This window comes from Procambarus clarkii, chromosome 9 (assembly GCF_040958095.1).
Source record: "Procambarus clarkii isolate CNS0578487 chromosome 9, FALCON_Pclarkii_2.0, whole genome shotgun sequence".
Lineage (NCBI taxonomy): Eukaryota > Metazoa > Arthropoda > Malacostraca > Decapoda > Cambaridae > Procambarus > Procambarus clarkii.
The window spans coordinates 20,678,760-20,693,131 of NC_091158.1; the positions used below are offsets into that span (position 1 = coordinate 20,678,760).

Here is a 14,372-nt window from a genome sequence, read left to right on the forward strand (position 1 = left end):
GCCGCTAGCCCCCTGAGAGGAGCCGCTAGTCCCTTGAGAGGAGCCACTAGTCCCCTGAGAGGAGCCGCTAGTCCCTTGAGAGGAGCCACTAGCCCCCTGAGAGGAGCCACTAGCCCCCTGAGAGGAGCCGCTAGTCCCTTGAGAGGAGCCACTAGTCCCCTGAGAGGAGCCGCTAGTCCCTTGAGAGGAGCCACTAGCCCCCTGAGAGGAGCCGCTAGTCCCTTGAGAGGAGCCACTAGCCCCCTGAGAGGAGCCACTAGTCCCTTGAGAGGAGCCACTAGCCCCCTGAGAGGAGCCGCTAGTCCCTTGAGAGGAGCCACTAGCCCCCTGAGAGGAGCCGCTAGTCCCTTGAGAGGAGCCACTAGCCCCCTGAGAGGAGCCACTAGTCCCTTGAGAGGAGCCACTATAGTCCCCTGAGAGGAGCCACTAGCCCCCTGAGAGGAGCCGCTAGTCCCCTGAGAGGAGCCGCTAGTCCCCCTGAGAGGAGTCACTAGTCCCCTGAGAGGAGCCACTAGCCCCCTGAGAGGAGCCGCTAGTTCCCCTGAGAGGAGCCACTAGTCCCCTGAGAGGAGCCACTAGCCCCCTGAGAGGAGCCGCTAGTCCCCTGAGAGGAGCCGCTAGTCCCCCTGAGAGGAGCCACTAGTCCCCTGAGAGGAGCCGCTAGTCCCTTGAGAGGAGCCACTAGCCCCCTGAGAGGAGCCACTAGTCCCCCTGAGAGGAGCCACTAGTCCCTTGAGAGGAGCCACTAGTCCCCTGAGAGGAGCCACTAGCCCCCTGAGAGGAGCCGCTAGTCCCTTGAGAGGAGCCACTAGTTCCCTGAGAGGAGCCACTAGTCCCCTGAGAGGAGCCACTAGTCCCCTGAGAGGAGCCACTAGTCCCCTGATAGGAGCCACTAGTCCGCTGAGAGGGGGGACTAGTCTGGGATATGGGACATTCGGGATAGAACATAAACATTGACAGAGTTGAGGACTGAGAACTCTTGGTCCTACCCAGACCAGCCTTGCAGCTCCACAGTGTGAGGTCGGGCTGACGGCGTGTACATGGCGACTGCCCCTCCAAAGACCTTTGTGAGGTTCTGGCGCGAGTGTTTGTGTGTGCGAGATGTTTTAAAATGTGAAGAGATCAAGGTCAGTCATGCAGTGTTTGGGTCCTTTCAGCGACTAGAGTTCCTGGGTATCTGATTTGTTTTATGTTGACCAGACCACACACTAGAATTTGAAGGGACGACGACGTTTCGGTCCGTCCTGGACCATTCTCAAGTCGATTGTGATGAGGAGGTAGGGACAGGCAATAAATAGGCAAGAGAGAGCTGAGGAGGGAAGTCAGGTGTAGGGGATAGTAGTAATGAGAACTGCATGGTGATAATTTCTTTTATATTTTTTATATATGTAAATGTAAAGTTGCTAATGCTTAATAAATATGACAGTTATTAATGGCGTTGTCCAAATGCCTTGTTATTAGTTGATGGTGATGATAGTTAGGTGTTATTAGTAGTGGAGTTAATAATTTAACTACATTGTAAGCCCTGGGTGGTGGCAGGGTCTTAAGTGCCAGTAACGGAGTTGAGTAGATCCATCAGGTGGAAAAGAGGAGGCCTACAGGTGATATAGTTTCCTTACATCTGATGCATCTATTGATTATTTTGCCTCTTGGCAAGCGAATGTCAGCTTCGTATAACGTTTAGGAGCCGTATGTTGGAACGAGATGCTCCTAAAGTGCTGTTCTTCGCTACCCTTCTTCGCTAGTCTCAGCTCGTGGCTCTTGAGAGGCACTCAGAAGTCTCAAGTCCATCCCCAGGATGTCATATATCTTCATCACTCAGGTTATGCCACTCGTCCATATACTGGCACTAATTAAGTGGATATCAATCAAGGACTACCCTTAGAGTCCGAGCTTGAAAGTAGTACCATATTAGCTGTAGAATGAAATCTTAGATAAGTGTTTGATTACAATTACCGGTCCAACGCACATGCAATCTCCAGTGAAAACGCTGCTGATTTTCACTCATCAAAGATTCTCTCTCTCTCTCTCTCTCTCTCTCTCTCTCTCTCTCTCTCTCTCTCTCTCTCTCTCTCTCTCTCTCTCTCTCTCTCTCTCTCTCTCTCTCTCTCTCTCTCCCTCTCTCTCTCTCTCTTTCTCTTTCTCTTTCTCTTTCTCTTTCTCTTTCTCTTTCCCTCTCCCTCTCCCTCTCCCTCCCTCTCTCTCTCTCTCTCTCTCTCTCTCTCTCTCTCTCTCTCTCTCTCTCTCTCTCTCTCTCTCTCTCTCTCTCTCTCTCTCTCTCTCTCTCAGAGAAAGGAAGCATCCAGGAAGGCGGGCAAAAGGCATTTCCCTTGTCCGAGTTAGGCCAGTTGAGCGCCACCGCTCCCAAACCATTTTAAAGTTGCTTCTCTTCCTCAGCCGCTGACGGCCAGGCCTTGGTCTGCCTCCCTAGTCCCTCCTGGCTCTACCTTTGTTGCCGTGTGGGTCTTGGGGAGTTGTAACTCTACCTGCGGGGGTCTAGGGCACTTGTTGTAGTTGTGGCGGCCACAGGGAGGGGTTATAGGCTTGCCATTGTACGTGGTATATGTCTGGCATTAAAGGTGGTATATGTCTGGCATTAAAGGTGGTATATGTCTGGCATTAAAGGTGGTATATGTCTGGCATTGTAGGTCTTGCAAATGTTGAATTTTAGATGATGTAAGTCTTGCATTGTAAGTGGTGTAAGGTCTTTGTGTTTGGGAATGGTCTGTTTATCATGGGTAAAGATAAAGATATATATATATATATATATATATATATATATATATATATATATATATATATATATATATATAAGGGAAGGGGGTGGTAGGAGAAAAGCACACAGAAACTGTATTGGAGGGGACCTACATTCCCTCCAATGCGTTATGTGTGGTTTCCTCCGAGGCTATGGGTCCCCCTTCTTCCAGCCAGAGGTGGTACTCCCTTCTCTCTCTCTCTCTCTCTCTCTCTCTCTCTCTCTCTCTCTCTCTCTCTCTCTCTCTCTCTCTCTCTCTCTCTCTCTCTCTCTCTCTCTCTCTCTATATATATATATATATATATATAGCTTTCTATGCTTCTAACTGTCCACACGAGTGCCAGCCCCTCCCACTGTCGTGACATAAACATACTGGCTACTAAACTACCCTGATAAGCCATCAGTTCAATTTCGTACCCTTGTTGGTATCTGTGAGTGAGGGGAGTCTGTGTGTGTTTGTGTGTGTGTGTGTGTGTGTGTGTGTGTGTGTGTGTGTGTGTGTGTGTGTGTGTGTGTGTGTGTGTGTGTGTGTGTGTGTGTGTGATGATACCAGAGGATTGCAAAGGGGGCCTTTCACTGAATGTTGGGACCACTAACAAGGACATGTATGAAAAAGGGCGTAATGGTCACATAGAGTTTGGAAACCACTGCATTAGACAAATCGGCGGATGGAAAAGCGGTCCAAGAGCTAACGCTCAACCCTGCAGGCACAAATAGGCGAGTATACATACACACACACACACAAACACTTTGGCATACACACAGTGAAGACAAAGTGCATTCACTGCTTTAAATGTGGATATGACAAAGCCAATAGGCCCAATAGCTCTGACGCGCTGAGAGGCGACCCAACCCCCATGCAATTTCCCTCCCATCCAGTGATGTGAGAGAGAGAGAGAGAGAGAGAGAGAGAGAGAGAGAGAGAGAGAGAGAGAGAGAGAGAGAGAGAGAGAGAGAGAGAGAGAAGGAGAGGGAGGGAGGGAGGGAGGGAGAGGGACGGGGGGGGGGGGGGTCAGTCCATTATATTTGATCAGCCAACCGTAAAATGTATCTTTGTTTGGTTTCCTTTACCAATGGATCGTTAGAATATGAATGGCTTGTATAATCAGCCTTGCAGGCAGGGGGCCCCTATGTTCTCTCCTGCGGTGAACTGGGCAACTTGTGTTCCCCCCCCTCCCCCCGTCCAGACTGTCACCTGTGTCCTGTCATGTTTCCTGTCATGTTTCCTGTGTCCTCGTGTCACGTTACCTGTGTCCTCGTGTCACGTTACCTGTGTCCCTGTGTCACGTTACCTGTGTCCTGCCCTCCCACTAGTAACACTTGGCCTAATAATAGTTGTATTAATGTTATTACTATTAATAGTTTTGAGAACATGCACCGGGGCTGTGAGGGGGATGCGAACCCGCGAGCATGGCGTTTCCAAGCCGCACACTCAACCGCTGTACCACCAACATTGACTCGTAGTTCAACAAACTCATCGCTGGCGCAGTGGTAGAGTATGCGTGTGGCTTGGTAGTGCCTAGGCGTCCAGGGTTCGCACCCGCCTTACAGTCCCAGTGGATTTTCTCATTGATATCTCATTGACATCACTGATATTGATTCTCATTTTCTCATTCACCTTAGTGTGAATTCTCTGTGAGTATTCACACTATTAAGTATTAATATCTTTACAATCGGTATTATCATTAATAATACTAATAGTAGTAGTACTAATATTTGCACTAAGAGCATTAGTAGCATCACCTTTCCCCTTATTATAACGAACGATAAGCATCTAAACTTTAAACAAATAAAATCCTCAAGAAATTCGGCATCAACAAAAAATATCACAGGAGATTCTAAATTGGAATTTCCAAGGCACTTACTTCGGCCAGCGGCGGCGCTGACGAAGATAAGGAAATTAGAACTGGAGGTGAATGATGGCCAGGAGGAAGAGAAGACCCGATAACAAGCCAAGGACAGAGAAATACAGCACGGGATGAGGGAGAGACACTGATCAAATATTCCAACAGGGTAAACAGGTGGTTAGAAAAACAACACGTGGCAACTCCCCAATAATGAGATGCAAACAGCCGCTTCTTGTTAGAGAGAGAGAGAGAGAGAGAGAGAGAGAGAGAGAGAGAGAGAGAGAGAGAGAGAGAGAGAGAGAGAGAGAGAGAGAAATTGGACAAAAAGACACAATAAGAGCCGGGGAAAGATAGATTGATGTCCACCCAAAAGGAGAACAGGGGAAGAGAACTTGATGAAAGTACCAAAGAAGGAATTGCTCTTCCCTCCTTTCCCCTCTCTCCTCCCTTCTTCCACCCCCCCCCCTCCCTCACTCCTTCCTCCTACCGCTCCCTCCTCCCTCTCGCTTCTTCCTCCTTCCCAACCCGTAGCCTCCTCCTCCTCCTCCTCCTTGTAAATATGACGGGAATTTTGTAATTAAGGTTTCGACATTATTCAGTTATAGGGTTGGGAGTAAACGAGAATGTGAGACGAGAGGAGAAATGTAGGATGGTAGGAGAAACTAGTGAGGGAGAGGAGTGAGATGAGACCTAGATGGAGTTAACCGGGTTAAAGAGATGGAAGCCACATCCAGCTCAGAGGAAATGTGTGTGTGTGTGTGTGTGTGTACTCACCTAGTTGTGCTTGCGGGGGTTGAGCTCTGGCTCTTTGGTCCCGCCTCTCAACTGTCAATTAACTGGTGTACAGGTTCCTGAGCCTATTGGGCTCTATCATATCTACACTTGAAACTGTGTATGGAGTCAGCCTCCACCACATTACTTCCTAATGCATTCCATTTGTCAACTACTCTGTATGTGTGTGTGTGTGTGTGTGTGTGTGTGTGTGTGTGTGTGTGTGTGTGTGTATGTGTGTGTGTGTGTGTTCGCTCTGTTCAAGAACGTCTCGATCATATCCTCTGGTTCTCCTTTATTCAAGGTTTATGAGGGGGTCCGTTCCCTCACTGTCCTTGAATCTCTCATTCTCCTCTAAAGTGCGACTGAAGTCTTTTGGGAAGTCTCAATGTACCAGATGTTTGTCTTTCGGGTATGTAAAGTGAGGAGGGCTCCTTGTAGACGTCGGCTGCTCTAGCACTTGTCTCCTGGAGATGATGTACTGTGTCCTGAAAGCCCTATTTTGACAGGTTCTTGAAGACTAGTTGTAATATGCACTGATGGTGTGATTATATTCTGTGTGTCTTTGGTGATCTTACCTGTCGGTGATCTTACCTGTCGGTGATCTTACCTGTCGGTGATCTTACCTGTCGGTGATCTTACCTGTCGGTGATTCCGAGTGATCAACGTCCCCGCGGCCCGGTCTCTCAGACCTGGCCTCCTGGTTGGTGGTCTGGCCGACCAGGCTGTGTGACGCGGCTGTTCGCAGCCTGATGTATGAATCACAGCCTAGTTGATCAGGTATCCTTTGTATGTGTTTATCAATTTCTCCTCTGAACAGTGTGAGAGGTCGGGCCTTATGTGTAGCGGGAGAGTGTTCAATGTCTGACCATCAGACAGCCTCTGATCTTCATAGAGTTCTCTCTCAGCGTACCTAATGCACCTCTGCTTTTCAACGGGGGTATTCTGCACATCCTGCCATGCCTCCTGGTCTCATTTGGTGTTATTTCCGTGTGCAGGTTTGGAACCACTCCTAGTATTTTCCAAGCTTAAATTATTTTGTATTTCTCCCGCCTACTCTCTAGGGAAATACAGATTTAAATATTTTAGGCGGTCTCAATTATTTACATGGTTTATTGAGTAGATTCTAACGGTAAAAGATCTTTGCACGCTCTCTAGGTCAGCAATTTCTCCAGCTTTGAATGGTGCTGTTAGTGTGCAACAATGTTCTATCCTAGAGAGCACCAGTGTCTTAAAATATGCCATCATCTGTATAGAATCTTTCATTTGACAGGTTCTTATTAGTCAACCTCTCATTTTTCTTGTAGTTATCACAGCATCTTTATTGTTTTCTTCAAAAGTAAAGTCTTCCGTCATGATTGCTCCCAAGTCTTTTTCCCCATCTCGAACACGAAGGCACCTCGACTTGGACTGGTTCAAGCAGAGATTGAACCTGTCTACACCGACAGGTTCGATCCCCCAGTGGTTCAGGTGGTCGGACAGCGTTCCTTTACTCTGTCCTTATATCCAAGATATTATAGTTCCTTATTTCTCGTGAAAAGCTCGAACATTAGTGACAATCAACACAAGCCAGTGTACTGACTTTCATTATTTCCTTCCCTTGTAGTAGCTTAGCAGTTCGTCCTCATAATTACATTACCTTGTGAGGCGGTGTTCTCCCGGAGCATTCTACATTCATAGCTTGTTCTAAATTTTTGTTCTAATTGGCTTTCCATCACCCTCAAACATTGACATAAAGGAGTTTGTGTATTCAGTTGCGTAATTACATACTCTGGAACCTGCATGAGGCTCTGGACCTTTGGCCTTAGTAATGAGTTTTGTTATGTTTCTGCTGTTATCCTCTCTCTCTCTCTCTCTCTCTCTCTCTCTCTCTCTCTCTCTCTCTCTCTCTCTCTCTCTCTCTCTCTCTCTCTCTCTCTCTCTCTCTCTCTCTCTCTCTGTCTCTCTCTCTCTCTCTCTCTGTCTCTCTCTCTCTCTCTCTCTGTCTCTCTCTCTCTCTCTCTCTGTCTGTCTGTCTCTCTCTCTCTCTCTCTCTCTCTCTCTCTCTCTCTCTCTCTCTCTCTCTCTCTCTCTCTCTCTCTCTCTCTCTCTCTCTCTCTGTCTCTCTCTGTCTCTCTCTGTCTCTCTCTCTGTCTCTCTCTGTCTCTCTCTGTCTCTCTCTCTCTCTCTGTCTCTCTCTCTCTCTCTCTCTCTCTCTCTCTCTCTCTCTCTCTCTCTCTCTCTCTCTCTCTCTCTCTCTCTCTCTCTCTGTCTCTCTCTCTCTCTCTCTCTGTCTCTCTCTGTCTCTCTCTCTGTCTCTCTCTGTCTCTCTCTGTCTCTCTGTCTCTCTCTCTCTCTCTGTCTCTCTCTCTCTCTCTCTCTCTCTCTCTCTCTCTCTCTCTCTCTCTCTCTCTCTCTCTCTCTCTCTCTCTCTCTCTCTCGATTATCATCTTGTCTCTATTGTTCTCTCTAGCACCCATGGTAGCCGAGGACACGCTTATGGTCGCCATGGTAGAATAACAGTTTTTGTAGTTCATACGGATGGCAATCATGAGGCTGTAACTCCACCCTTCACGGAATACAGAGTTGCTGTAGCCCTCGAGGAAATGCATCTGTATCTCAACCGGTTCATCGCTTAGATACAGCTGTATCCCAGTCAACGCCTCGCTGAAATACAGCCGATTCGCTTACATTCATTCTATTTTTGTAGCAGTAATATATAAGTATTAGTAACTGGATCATAAGTAACTACAGTATCAGTAACACCATGAGTAACTACTGTGTCAGTAGCAATAACATGAGTAACATTGAAATGAATGAGCATCTTGCCTTTTCGATCGGTCTTAATCCACACTTAACACAAAGCTCGGCCTCCACACACACACACACACACACACACACACACACACACACACACACACACACACACACACACACACACACACACACACATTAGGAAGTAATGTGGTGGAGGCTGACTCCATACACAGTTTCAAGTGTAGATATGATAGAGCCCAATAGGCTCAGGAACCTGTACACCTGTTGATTGACGGTTGAGAGGCGGGACCAAAGAGCCAGAGCTCAACCCCCGCAAACACAACTAGGTGAGTACAACTAGGTGAGTACACACACACACACACACACACACACACACACACACACACACACACACACACACACACACACACACACACACACGCACACACGCACGCACACGGCGGTAGCGTGCATAAACCAACCCAAATCTCTTGGTGATAAGGAGCCTTGAGAAAAACAATTCCCCGAAGAGCTTAACATTTCTGGGACATGTGCTATGTTTACCTCCTCACGTACCCCTTGTGGGGGCTTTTATTAGGGTGAGGAGGGTGGGAAGGGAGAGTAGATGGCATAAGTGAGAGGTTGGAACAGGCGGGAGAGAGACCAGGTTGAGAAATGGAACAGGGGAGAATGGGGGAGTGGTGGGATAGAGCAGGCTAAGTAAAGCTGAACAGCTTTATTTAATTCTCCTCTCGAAATTTGTCAACTCTGCTGCTTAGTTTTCGGAACTAATCGCAGGAATTGGAAAGACAAATAAAAAAGATTTGTTAAAAGCATGGAGTAGCCAAGGGGTGACCTTCCCCCCCCCCCCTTGTCTGTGAAACACAGACGTCATTCACTGCACCTGGCGGTGAAGGAACACAGCTGTACAGATGTAAAATATAGTGTAACACCTATACGTCTGAAACCTGAATGTCAATACATTTCCCCCTAACACTGGGGGGGTCAAATGAACAAATCCACAAGGGCCGTGAGGAGGATTCGAACCTACGTCCGAGATTATCCCAGACGCTATATAGACGACCCCCCAGACCACTACTCCTGTGTAAGGTAAGTCCACTACGGGCTCACCATAGCCCGTGCTACTTGCCCCGCTCCTGTGCCAGGTAAGTTACGGGCTCACCATAGCCCGTGCTGCTTGGAACTCGTTCCGAGTAGCTGAATCTATAAGAACAACAATAAACCATACTGGGGGTCATTCCAGGTTTACTGGCACCAGCTTGGCGCCGGGCTCTGCCTCACTCTGTCATCCACACATGATTGTACATATAGCGAAGGTCGGATATATTTACATAGAGTGGACTGAGGCTGGGAAAAATATCCACTAATCAAATACATATATATGTCTAAATTAGGCCTACGATTGCGTATGGGAGAGGTTAATGTGTGTTAAAGTGTAAAGTCCATTTCCGTCTCCCTTCCCTTTCTCCGTCTCTTCACCGTAACTGTGACATCAGCTCTCTGTCCACAACCCCCCCCCACCCCCCCGACTCCACCGTCCTGAAATTCTACCTCACCGTCGCTCGGTAATTATTACCTGCCTAGCAGCAGGTGTGTGTGTGTGTGTGTGTGTGTGTGTGTGTGTGTGTGTGTGTGTGTGTGTGTGTGTGTGTGTGTGTGTGTGTGTGTGTGTGCGCGCGCGTGTGTGTGTGCGGGTTTGTGTGTGGTGGGGGTGGGGGGAGGCGACATTGATTTTGGGGGGATGGAAATACAACCCATTAAATTAGCATAATTAAACGGATCATAACAGGTAAGGGGACACAGGATGTGGGAACGGATGAACATAATGGAAACATGGTTCAGGAACAGGTGAAAGGAAAAGGAACAGGGTCAAAGATGGATGAAATAATCACCGCCTAGAAAAAGAGACACAGAATAATAGACAAGATAGACACAGAGTAATAGACAAGATAGACACAGAGTAATAGACAATAGACAAGAAAACAGAAAGACGATAAGAACCTGGAAAAACAGACGTAGATTCACCAGCAAAGTATTGTAACTAAGAGAAAGAAGTGGTGCAACCGAACGCTGATATAATAGCAATGGTAGAAACAAAACTCCTGGGCATAATAATTTCAGATGTGGTGTTCTCCAGGTATTATCAGTGTGAGGAGAGAATTACATATGTCAGAGAAGTGTTGAAGTGGTGGCACTTAAGATGAAAAAAATCTGGAGCAATGAGGCAGGATTAATACATCCCAACGCTAATAGGTTCCATGTAAACATGAGAGAATCTAATTATAAACAGTAGAGAAGGGTGCGTGAAACTAAACAAATGGCTCCAATAGACGCTGAATTCACAATAGTGTGATAGATCTACAGCATTACGATACAGGATCGACCCTACGGACTTTGAACATAGGGTCGATCCGGTCGTCCTGCTGTAAGACCATTATCTCTGGTGATAGCAGGTCATGATAGCAGAGCCCAACCAACTGTATGTAACACTGGCGCCAGCGAGACGCCGACGCCACCAACAACACTACTTGGAACCAATATATATATATATATATATATATATATATATATATATATATATATATATATATATATATATATATATATATATATATATATATATATATATGATTTTTTAAATTGTAAAGGTAATTACTTTAACGAATATTATTACAAAGTCATTTTTTTGGATATGATTTGAAAATATAAACACACTTTTTTAATTGTTGAAGATTGAATTTTAATATCTTTCTAAATAATTTGTCAACAAATGATTTAAATTAGAAATTAAAAAAATAATATGAAATGCCTAAAAATATATTTGAATCTAGACAAATCCTCTGCGTATTGTGTAAAGATTTGATTAAAATATAATGGAAATTAATATAATGGTTTAAGTTTAAGTGGAAATTAATATAATGGTTTAAGTTTAAGTGGAAATTAATATAATGGTTTAAGTTTAAGTGCTTAAAGGATATTTTGATATATATCAATTTTCCTGCTTAAAATGTCGCAACAAAAATCATCAAGAGTATTACTTCTGAAATAAATAACTCTGTATATATTTTCCACTGATTCAGTTAGTCTGATTATATATTTATGTTTAGAAAAAAATATTAATTGGCAACTCTCAAGTAATTTTTTTGCATTGTCGTTTGAGGTTTTAAAATAATAAATAAATATTAATGCTTTGCATTAACTGATTTATTTCAACTGAAGATCAAAATAAAAATAAAGATGTAGGCTTTCTTATGCAGTGACTAGGTAGAATACAACAAATTAGAATGGCCCCTTCTGAGGGGCCATTCTGAGGAAGGCAGATAAGTTTGACATGAGGAAGACTGAGGAAGACTCCTTCCTCAATGACACTGAGGAAGGAGATAAGTTTTATATATACGTTGACAAGACAAAGCTAAGAAGTACAGATGAAAGGATTCTCAAGCACTCAAAACTAATTTAAAACTAGAAGCAGACAAGCTGTAACTATTCCAAGGGCGGTGAGACGACGGAGCCATGGAGAAGGTACTTACGGAAGTGGAGGTGTGAGGTGTTGATGTGTGGACAGGCCGTCCAGAGGCCTAGACGGAAAGTGACGGTAGTAACGACAGGCTGAAAGGTCTCCTGTCTCTCGGCACCCCTGAGCCAAGCTTCCTGCACCTCCCGGCTCGGACTCTCCGCCAGGACCATGGGTTCCCTCACCAGGGCCCAGTGAGGGGACATTAGGGCCGCCACCAGGGCCCCTAGCGCTGCCAGCCCCGCCCACACGCCCACAACACCCGCCACCCAGGTGGCCACACGCCCACTCACTGTCTCCCCCTGCATGATGGACCACTGTGGGATGGGCGGGGTTAGAACAGGGCTGCCATAGGCTCGCTTCTCCAGGTCGACGGCTTCCACGTCAATTGTCTTCCACAACTCCTTTCCCGCCAAAGCTAATGGCTTGGTGTTTTCTCCTGACAATTCCCTCCCTCCTTTCCGCGCTCACCTTTCTGGGTCGTTCCTCTCGATTACGGGTCCGGGTGGTTTTCCCAGATCACTTGACAAGGCCGTTAACGGGTTGTTCGGGTGAGTTCTCCTGGTCACTTTACCTTGTCATCTCTCCAGAAAGCGTCTCCGTGATGCTTCTACCATCTTGCCCGAAGGTCCAGGTCAGTTTGCTGTTTCCCTCGTCTATAATTATTAGTTGGTAGCTGTCTTTCTAAGAGACTTAATTGGGGCGTCTCCGTGTCATATCTGGAGTTTCATCGTCACATCTCTCCACTTATCTCAGGGTCACCTGGCGACGTCTTAAAGATTTATTTTACAAATTAAGTTTTTTCACGCCACAATATCAGGTCCCTGACCTGGAAGACTTCGTCTATAGGGAATAAGTAGGAAGTTTTCAAGTTTATGTCGTGTTCATTTCTTAAGGCTGTTTCGTCAAGCTGCTTCTGCAGGTCGGTTCAAGCGGTTATCCGGATAGTTTCTCCGGGTGATGTGTCTGAGTTATCCGGATAGTTTCTCCGGGTGATGTGTCTGAGTTATCCGGATAGTTTCTCCGGGTGATATTTCTGAGTTATCCGGATAGTTTCTCCGGGTGATATTTCTGAGTTATCCGGATAGCTTCTCCGGGTGATATTTCTGAGTTATCCGGATAGCTTCTCCGGGTGATGTGTCTGAGTTATCCGGATAGCTTCTCCGGGTGATGTGTCTGAGTTATCCGGATAGCTTCTCCGGGTGATGTGTCTGAGTTATCCGGATAGTTTCTCCGGGTGATGTGTCTGAGTTATCCGGATAGTTCTCCGGGTGATATTTCTGAGTTATCCGGATAGTTTATCCGGGTGATATTGTCTGAGTTATCCGGATAGTTTCTCCGGGTGATATTTCTGAGTTATCCGGATAGCTTCTCCGGGTGATATTTCTGAGTTATCCGGATAGCTTCTCCGGGTGATGTGTCTGAGTTATCCGGATAGCTTCTCCGGGTGATGTGTCTGAGTTATCCGGATAGCTTCTCCGGGTGATGTGTCTGAGTTATCCGGATAGTTTCTCCGGGTGATGTGTCTGAGTTATCCGGATAGTTCTCCGGGTGATATTTCTGAGTTATCCGGATAGTTTATCCGGGTGATATTGTCTGAGTTATCCGGATAGCTTCTCCGGGTGATATTTGTGAGTTATCCGGATAGCTTCTCCGGGTGATATTTCTGAGTTATCCGGATAGCTTCTCCGGGTGATGTGTCTGAGTTCGAGCTATTTGCTTTTCCAGTTCGCCTGTCTCAGTCATTTTTACATGTGGCTTCTCTAAGTCACTTTCAGGTCATTTATCAAAGTTCACATCAGTTCACTTCCATAGTTACTGCTCCTGGTCGCTATCTCCAGGTATCTTCCCCACCTTCCCTCAGGGAGCTCACACTCTCGCAGGTTCTCTGAGGCTGTGGAAGTCTGGGAAGCATCCCTAGAACTGTAGACCGCCTTAGTATGTACAACCCGTGGACCGGCACTGTCCGTTCCTCCTAGCGTGTCGAAGCTATTGAGACAATACTGGCTATTTATCCCTGGCTATTTATCCACTGATATTTTGTGCATTATCTTGCCTCGTCAAAATTTAAGTGAGCCTATTGATGCTCTCGTGAAGGAGTATGTTATTCCCGTTGATGTTCTTGAACTATGCCGTTCAGTTCTTGTTGATGTTCTCCATCTATGGGGTATCTCATTGATGCATTTTCACGGTGGTGTCAGCTCATTGATGTACTCGAGGGTGTCATCTCATTGATGTACTCGAGGGTGTCATCTAATTGATGTACTCTACGGTGTCATCTCATTCATGTACTCTACGGTGTCATCTCATTCATGTACTCTACGGTGTCATCTCACTGATGTACTCGACGGTGTCAACTCATTGATGTACTCTCACGATGGTGTCAACTTGTCAGTAAAAAAAATGACATTCAATAACTTAATTATTCGAACAAAAATATATATTGAAAAACAATCACAATTAGCTCACTAAATGCTGATGATTTTTCCGCTCGACCAATATCGCGATTTTCAATTTTCCTCCCCCCCCCCTCCCCCCCTTTTTTTTTGGTCACGAACTGGAGATTTTGTCGGTACACTTTTCAATAGCGAATTACCAGCTCATTCAAACGGCCAGTTTGACTAATGGCTGGCATGTAAATTAAGCGGATTAATATTTATAGGTTAAATTATATTTCTGCGAACCCAATTGATTAAATTTTTTTCCTCTCTTTGAATGTAATCAAATT

At 45.9% G+C, this 14,372-nt stretch overlaps 1 protein-coding gene across 1 annotated transcript in view; it reads right to left on the reverse strand.

Moving 5' to 3' along the window:
• LOC123766284 (uncharacterized) overlaps positions 1–14,156 on the reverse strand; it is a 40,588-nt gene extending 26,432 nt beyond the window's left edge. Inside the window, exon 1 of the mRNA XM_069321272.1 lies at positions 11,661–14,156. Within this exon, the coding sequence (XP_069177373.1) occupies positions 11,661–11,952 (292 nt within the window). The 5' untranslated portion in view covers positions 11,953–14,156. The remainder of the gene's footprint in view (positions 1–11,660) is intronic.
• Positions 14,157–14,372: the final 216 nt, after the last annotated feature.